The sequence below is a fragment of the Beta vulgaris genome, chromosome 8, assembly GCF_026745355.1.
Source record: "Beta vulgaris subsp. vulgaris cultivar EL10 chromosome 8, EL10.2, whole genome shotgun sequence".
In the NCBI taxonomy this organism is placed as follows: domain Eukaryota; kingdom Viridiplantae; phylum Streptophyta; class Magnoliopsida; order Caryophyllales; family Amaranthaceae; genus Beta; species Beta vulgaris.
This window is the reverse complement of record NC_079209.1, coordinates 48,956,956-48,966,032: the sequence shown is the minus strand read 5'-3', so window position 1 is coordinate 48,966,032 and position 9,077 is coordinate 48,956,956. Positions and strand designations below refer to the sequence as shown.

The window sequence follows — 9,077 nt, the reverse complement described above, 5'->3', positions numbered from 1 at the left end:
TCGAGTCATAGATCGAGATATAGTACTATTTAGAGGCTTACCTACAATTAGCAAATCTGATTATATTCAGCGATCGTACAAGCATATGTTGATTCGAGAGCGTTAAGACCCGGTCATAGGATTGACCTGTGCTCTAGATATCTGATTAATTAAACTGTTGATGATATTTTGATAGATTATAAGTATAAACATGGTGAACAATTGCCCTAGATCTTTTTTACTTTGATTTTCTTTATTTTGTTAGTTTAGAACCATAATTCCTGTATTTCTGATCTTACTTACCCTACTACATTGTTAGAAGATTTTGCAGGAATTATTTTTTGACAGGTGTACGACAGCCTATATATCATTATTTTATATGTTTCTTTATCTAACTCCACTTTTTATATTTGTTGTATATGTTGTTTCTTTGCAGTCATATGAATTTTGCTTAATTGAGAGTTTGACAATTTTATTAACCTACAAACAGTGAACAAGATGTAATTCTTGAAGCATAAATATAAAATTGTACACTGCATCTGTCATTAATATAGTTTTGTAACTTTAAAGGAGGTTGATGCTTAGAACTATTCGATCAATGTACAATTAGCGAAGATTAATAGAGTTAATTAGATACAGGAAGTCAATAGAGGGACGGAGGGACTATGTCACAATACTATCTACAAGATAATTTTCCTTCTCATTCATATATTGTATAAGGAGTTTATTTTTCTTTTATCTTCTTTACTGTATCTAATTTAGATTTATGGAATTTTAAAAACTAGGTAGTATTTATATATTACTGATATATTTCTAATATTTCAATTTCAAAAATAATAATAGAAAATTATAATTTATATGTATCAATAATTCATAATATGAATTATTTAAGTTGTATTTGAAGTTAAATTTTTTTTACCACTATAAATGAGGAGTTTAGAAAATCTTGAATTATAAGTATTTAAAAAAAAAAATTGTGCATCACACGCATGCTAATCTAGTTACTATAATAATTTTCGAGGGACGCTTTGTTGTGATAAGTCATTCAAATTTGGTTAGCGAGAAGTTAGTATTCACTTCTTAGAAGTTACTGTTTATTATTCCCTCCTTTGCAAAATATAGTTTCTGTTTTTATTCTGGGAATCAAATTTTATAAAACTTTAACCAAATACTCTCACTAATGTATATAAAATAACATATTCATGTGCGATCTTGTTAGATTCGCCACAATGTGTACATTTATAATATCAACTTTTAATATATTTTACTAATATAAAACAGAAGATATCATAAGTCAAAAGTACGTCTTAAAAACTGTGCAAAAAAAACATATACTATATTTTGGGACAGAAGAGGGAGTAGTTATTTACTTACTCCAAAAATATGTGCTCTTTAATTTGTTGTTTGTGGTGCATATCGGTGAGTAATGAGTTCAACCATTATCTCCAATAATTTCTTTGTTTTTAGTTGCTATTACTTAGGAAAGTAGTTCATGCTTTGTAGCATATTTATGGGGGCAAGATACTAATGTTTTTACTAAAAGCGTGTTCGTATAAGTTTTTTAAGTATCTTTTACTGTCTAGATTCGGCCAAAATACTAATTAGAAAAATTAATAGTGTTTGGTAAGGTAGTGGTGTAAGTAGCTTTTAGTGGTAAAAAAAGTGTTTTAGTAGTGTTTGTCAAAAGCTATATTTTATAGGTTTTTTTTTCACCGGTACAATTTGTAGCTTTTGGAGTAGCGTTTAGTGGTGTATAAATTATACGTTAAAGTTTTGTTTGAGTTTTTAACTAGTTATTCTTATACAGTTACTTTGACAACTTCTTTTACCGAACATCAATATTTTATACCGCTACTTGGACAACTAACAGCTAACTGCTACACACCAACCACTAACAGCTACCAGCACAGCTAACAACTACTCTCACAACTAAAATCTACCACCACAGCTACTGTTGCCTAATCCGCCATAAGTTAAGAAAATATGCAATAGCTTTAGCTTTTGACGCCAAATTGCTCCCATTATTTTTCTCTTATTTTTTCAAATCGTTTAAGGTGTTTGTTAATTGCTTGAACTTATTTCATTTGCCTGGATTAGGTTGCATATATGTGGCAGACTCTTTTGACTGCATATACAATTAAAAAAGAACCACGTTATTTTGTGACCAACTGACAGCGTAATCAAAAGTGTTATATAAATAAATATATTAAAAGTCGGGCATAAACAAGAAATTGTGTGATCACGTGACGCTTTTCTTAGGGGGTTTTAGTTCATATAATTCATGTACAATAATTTTTTTAGAAATTGCGCAGTATAGGGTTTATAGGGGGAAGATAGTAATGTTGTTTCTTTCTAAGAGCGTGTTCGGTACAAGTTTTTTAAGTAGCTTTAGTGTCTAGACTCGATCAAAATACTAATTAGAAAAAATAATAGTGTTTGGCAAGGTAGTGGTGTAAGTAGCTTTTAGTCGTACAAATAGTGTTTTAGCAGTGTTTGTCAAAAACTACAATTTGTAGGTTTTTTTCATCGGTACAATTTGTAGCTTTTTTCACCAGTACAATTTGTAGCTTTTGGGATAGCGTTTAGTAGTGTATAAATTATAAGTTAAAGTTTTGTTTGAGTTTTTAACTAGTTATTCTTAAACAGCTACTTTGACAGTTTCTTTTACCGAACATCAATATTTTGTAGGGCTACTTGGACAGTTAACGACTAACAGTTACATACCAACCATTAACAGCTATCGGCACAACTAACAACTACTCCCACAGACAAAAACTACTACCACAACTACCGTTTCCAAACATGCCATAACTTAAAGAAAATATGCAATAGCTTTAGCTTTTGACGCCAAATTGCTCCCATTATTTTTCTCTTATTTTTTCAAATCGTTTAAGGTGTTTCTTAGTTGCTTGAACTTATTTTATTTCCCTGGATTAGGTTACACATATGTGGCAGACTCTTTTGACTGCATGTACAATTAAAAAAGAAGCACGTTATTCAGTGAACCCTGTAATCAAAAGTGCAAAACATATAATCTATATAAATATATTAAAAGGCACGTATAAATAAAAAAATTGTGTCACGTGACGCTCTTTTTAAGGAGTTTTAGTTTATATAATTGATATACACAATAAAAAAAAATTAGAAATTGTTTAGTATAAGGTTTTATCCCGAGACCTCAAATACATATATTAAAATTTTAACCATTAGACTAAGTTGTATTTAGAGTTATTATCATAAAGTATTATATTAATAAATGAAATTTTTTCTTACCCAAACCATAACCCAAATCTAATAACTAGTTAGTATATAATTATTGTGACTAACGCCCGCTAGGGACCATCCCATATTCCTACTATTATGTTAAAATCACATTAAAGTTCGATTTAATCCCCAATCATATTGTTATCGGCTAAATTAGTTGTTGGGTTGAGAGAGGCTCTGGTTTACATGAACTTTTATAGGCGTGTCAATGGTAAATTAAAGAGTGTGATATACTTTTATTTATATTATCTTATTTTTGAAAATTCTATATGATGGCTCTTTTAGAGATAAAAACTCGGGATACGGTTTGGATTCAGACCTAATTCAATCTGATTTGAACAAAATTTGGATATTACTTTTTTAACTCAAATTCAAACCAATTGGAGTTTGAGCCCAAACTGATCCGATCCCAATTTTCAGAAACAAAACTGAAACTAATTCGAATTATCCAATTTTCTTAAAGTATATATGTTTTTTCGGTGAAATAAATATGGCGCAAGCATCAAAATAAATTTCGGACAACAGAAGTAATATTCATACAATCCCATAAAAAATCATTAATAAACTAATAACAACTAATAATTCATTACAAACTTATAATTTATGACAAGAATAGGTTCAATAACTTCTTTTTTGACGGGAAGAAAAATAGGATTCCATTTATAATGGATAGCCAAACGACACCGACAATCAATTCTCGAAAAATCAAAAAATTCCAACACTAGTATATAACACCTTAGAACTAGATACATCGCAGATTTGATTAAGAAAAACCTTAATAAAAAACTTCATCCGAAGCAATACAATTAGTGAGTTCGCTCTGATTCGGTTTAACTTCCGCTGAATCGTTTTAGTGAAATTACTCTAGTGTAGATTCTTACAGAGAATAGAGATTGTTAGATTTTCTTCCTTCATCAAACAAACAAAAAAAGAAATTGAACCCCCTAAATAAATACTATCTTAAGGATTAGATATACTTATTGCAAGCAAGCAATTAAAGAAGTTTTTTGGGCTTACCACCGGTACAAACACCAGTTGAAGTCCCTACAAAGATTCACAATTGAGGCCAAGAAGAAATTAGATGAAAGAGAAAGAGAAGGAAGGGTGAAGAATGAAGGAAAGACCTTCAAAAAAGAAGAAAAACCTAACGATCGAGACTAGGAAAAAACCCTCTAAAGGACAAACCCTAATGAGAAAAAACCCTCTCAAGGAAAAACCTTCGTAGGAACAATTCGATTCAACAACAGCATAACAACAAAAGGTTCAACAATAGCATAACAACATGTTCAACTACACGACAAGTTTAACTTTACAACAACAATTTAGGGTTTTTGACTTTTGGGGAAGGGAAAAGTGTCGGACCATGTGGGTTTTTTTTTTTAAAAAAATCAGTTATACCTAATCATAAATATATAATTTAGGGTTTATTTACTATTAGGTTATTCTGGATATCTGAATCCAATTACCCTCTGTCCTATCCAATTCAATCCAAAAATTCTATTATTCAAAAAATTCAATTCGGATCCAATCCAAACATAGTTTGAGTCCAATTCGAATTACTGATTCGGTTTGGATTGAATTAAATTTCTGGTTTTATCTGAATAACTTTCTCCCTTACCCTTATTAATGAGGGAAATTCTATAATCAAACATCGCTTGTTAGGGTTTTGATTTCAATTTCGTTTTGTCGTTATCATAAGCGATGGATTACACCAGTTTAGTACTCATCTTGAATTAGGATTTAGATTTTTTTTTTTATCTCGTCTCGTTTCAGCAATTAAATCTGTTTTTCTTTTTGTTTTTCTTTGGGGGTGAAGGTAGATCTGGTTTTTTTAATTCATGTGAGCTATTTTTTTTTTTAAGTTACCATTAATTTGTAATTCAATGCTCATCTCTTTTTTATGTTAGTGTTGTTGTCATTTGTTCTATTGAAAAACTATTTTTTTTTTTTGTATCTATTGTTTTAATAGAAAATGTTAATTGGAAAATTTAGTTATAAGTTATGTAAGAATATCCTTTTATATAATCTATGAATATAAGGCTGAAAGTTTGTGTTTTAGTTTTTTTTGGCACTCTCTCTCATATTGTATATGAATATTGAAGATCTAATTTTTTTTTTTTTGGAACTATATCTATTGATGCAGTTTTCGGTAGGAACCGCAACAATGACCTAATGCTGCGGTCAAAAACCGCAGTAATAGGTTAATCACCTATTACTGCGCTCTTAATTGCTGAGCGGCCAAAACCGTCGCATTTATTCTAGTAGTGTTGATGACATTCCTCTATTGACTTTGACTTATGTTGACTTCGTCCAATGGGCTTTATACTCTATTTGGGCCTTTATATTGAGGTAAAATTAAACCTTTTGAGGTCTAATACAATGTACCATAATAAATGCTATGATATATCTGAAAATAATGGTAATAAAGACACAAACCACATCTAAGAACTAATTGTTAGTAGAAATAGCTTGAATGTGCTCAAATATCATTAGAAGACGTTAAAGGGATACGAGTAAAAATGAATACATCGATAATTTGACCTCTAATATCTTTAATTATCAAAAATAAAAATTATAAATATAATATTTTGAAAATATGTGTTGTTAAAAAACTAACCATATCCCATATGAATATACTTTTTCTTACGTATAAATTACACATGATGGTCAAAGTGAAGTATGTGAACAATTTCAAAGGACAAAGTGTGTCAACTAAAAATAAATGGAGGGAGTAATTATTACTATTCTATTGGTTCTCTTTTTAATCGATTCACTGACCATATTGATTTGTTCCACATATATCAATACACTTCCTAAAGCAGTAAGGTCCTACATATATTTTGTTCCATATTTTTCATTCTTTAAGAGGTGCCAAATGAACAGCAGAGAAACACCACAGTCCTCTTTCAAAGATTTGAGGTACCAAAAGCCACAATTATAAGCTTATAATAAGATAATACCCCGTTACCAACTACCAATAATAATAAATAAGAAATTAAATAAACTCCTAAGCTAAAACGGTGCACCAGTCGAAGTATATCGATTAATATAAGACTAGATTATATCAGTTAAGAATTTTTGCCGACCAAAGTTCATGGGTCAAAGTAGGTATAGATTGTTTATTGCAGAACTAACATGAACATATGTATTATGTTGTACAACGCTACAATAATGAACAATAGCCAATACATGTTATTAAATTACACATAGATGATCATTTAAGTCACTTACAAAAGAGTACGTACTAGTTGCACACTAACACAAATAGGAACAAATTTAACACACCGGATCAATTTGTGCCACCAAAGATGCTCTTCAACTTCTTCACTTGCTCGGCGTCAAGTAAAGTAAGCTTCTCAATGAGATTGGTAGGTAGGTCATTTCCAAAGAGAGAAGTGCTAGTAGTTTGAAAATTAGGCCTTGCACTATTCAAGCTAACAAATGCAAGAGCCGGAGTTTTACCTACATTAACTTGAAAGTGAAGTAACGACTGAGGAAAAATCATAATGTCCCCCTTTTTCAATGTTTTATAGTATACTTTAGTATCGGAGGATATAAAACCCGCGATTATCCTTCCTTGGATCACAATGATAAGTTCTGACACTCTATGTGAATGCATCGGTACAACTCCACCTACACCAATATCTAACCGCGTCATTGAAATGTCTAAACCGTTTAAAGCAGGAAAAGTTAAATCAATTGCAAAGGTTACACCAACACCAAAAACATTTGAGGTGTTGCCAGAAACACCCAAACCAGAGTAGACAAAGTCATCTACTGTTAGGTTAGCCGGATTCTTACAAGGATATCCAGCTGGCCCAACTGGATAATTCAAGTCTGCCACACAAAAATCTACAATATTGGTGTGTGCGGATGATATAGAAGCAAAAAAAGATAAGAATAAGAACATTTTGGTAAGTTCCATATTTAATTTGAAGGAATTTCAAAGGGAAATTGGATGAGTAGATAAAGGAGGGTAGTGTTTGTTTGGTTCTTGAATTGGCTATCAGTTACTCTTGGTTAGTGGTGCAGTAGACTATGAACCTTTATGTTCTATAAATAGAATTTTGGACGCGCAGATTCGTAGCATTTTTTATTTGTTTGCATGAACAATGTGCATTTCTAAATTATACATAAAATGATAGTATGGTGATTCATGTGAAATGTTCTACTGTCATGATGACAGTAGCGAGTGTCGTGGCTTACCTGGACGCTTGTCGGTGTAATGTTGAATGGAGCTGCTGGACAAAGATTTTAGCGCGGCCAATTATACATCTATTCGATGGATAGTTAAATCATTAGAAATAACAAATTAAAAAATTATTAAAATTGATGAGTTAAATTTCATTATTTATTTATTTATTTTTATCTGTAATAGGTTGTTGATCCACTAAGTAGATAAATTTTTTTCCTTTAACAACTATATTTAGCAAATAGCTGGGTATACTTTTTTAATATTTAATTGGATGGTGGTTTTTTACGTTCAAACTTTAAATCTTCAAAAAATTCTTGTATTGATTTTGCCATTCCTTTATAGAAAAAAAATAATATATATCTATATAATGAGTGTACAGAGCTTAAGATTAATTATTGAACTTGGTTTAACGTAGATTTCTGCTATCAATGAAGATTTGAAGATCAAAACTAGACTTAAAATTATTGAGTTAGACAGAAAAAAAACTAAAATGTCGTTGGACTGGGACATATTAAGAGCACCATTATTCATGATCTTAAATAAAGATCATCCCACTCTCTCTCTAACTTTCTCTCTCTAAAAAATAACATCTTACAATCTTTTCGCACATATCCTCTTAACCATGAACAAAAAAAAAATCATCCCAACTAATTTTTCCTCTTTCTCTCTTACTTTTTGACCCATCCAACTATTTTTCTCTCTCTTATTCTTTACTTTTTATTTTTTTGAAATGTAAAAATGAAAAATATTTCATATAAAATAAGCAAAATTAGAGGAAATTAATAAATAGCTGGATTTTTTTTTTATCGAAAATATAGCAAAATGGGTCTCTATTTATGGAGCTCATTAAAATAGAGCTATTGGTATTTTTTTTATTTTTTTTCACTTTGTATTTTCTAAAATAAAATCGTTGCAAATTTTATAACAATTACTATATCTTCAAATCCAATCAAAATGTGACACTTGGCACTCTCATCCTACAATCTTATTCATCATTTCACTCACCCCATGCATTTTTTTTCTCCCAATCACTCTCACTCACCTCACAATCTTTTTTTCAATTGTGATTAAGAACACTTTTTTCATGATCATCAACTTGATCTTTATTCCCAATCATGAATAAGGATGCTCTAACACCTCATAAACCAAGCAAAATGTGAGCTTTTCCGCCGAACTCTAACCCCACATCAATCAAAATTTTGCTTATAATAAAGGACAATGTTGTGAATCAATTAGGTGTAGATAATAATTCCTTTTCTTAAAGCAAAAATAATTCACACAAATATAATTTCATATATATATATATATATATATATATATATATATATATATATATATATATATATATATATATATATATATAGGGGTAAACACATGAGAATGTTTGTTACATGAAAAATGAGAATGAATCTCAACCACACGATTGGATTAGAGTTACAACACTTGTTCATTAGGATTATACCCCGGGCCCTAAAAAAATTTGAGCCCAAAAAAAAAAAAATTGAGTTTTTTTTTTTCCTCTAATATTCTTGTTTTGGAGTTACATCACTTTTTCATTAGAGTTCTACTAGCCTCTTTTGCACGCGATGCGTGCGTGAATTATTTTAGCGATTATTATTAAATTTCATCTACATGTAAT

At 30.3% G+C, this 9,077-nt stretch overlaps 1 protein-coding gene across 1 annotated transcript; it reads right to left on the bottom strand.

The window, feature by feature from the left end:
* Positions 1-6,415: 6,415 nt before the first annotated feature.
* On the bottom strand, positions 6,416-7,330 carry LOC104883446 (auxin-binding protein ABP19a). The gene has a single exon (XM_010667975.2). It carries the CDS (start codon positions 7,166-7,168, stop codon positions 6,533-6,535), a length of 636 nt encoding a protein of 211 aa, XP_010666277.1. The 5' UTR covers positions 7,169-7,330; the 3' UTR covers positions 6,416-6,532.
* Positions 7,331-9,077: the final 1,747 nt, after the last annotated feature.

Bases quoted from the DNA above. Each gene is read 5' to 3' on its own strand.
- LOC104883446 (XM_010667975.2), bottom strand. From the start codon at position 7,168: ATGGAACTTACCAAAATGTTCTTATTCTTATCTTTTTTTGCTTCTATA.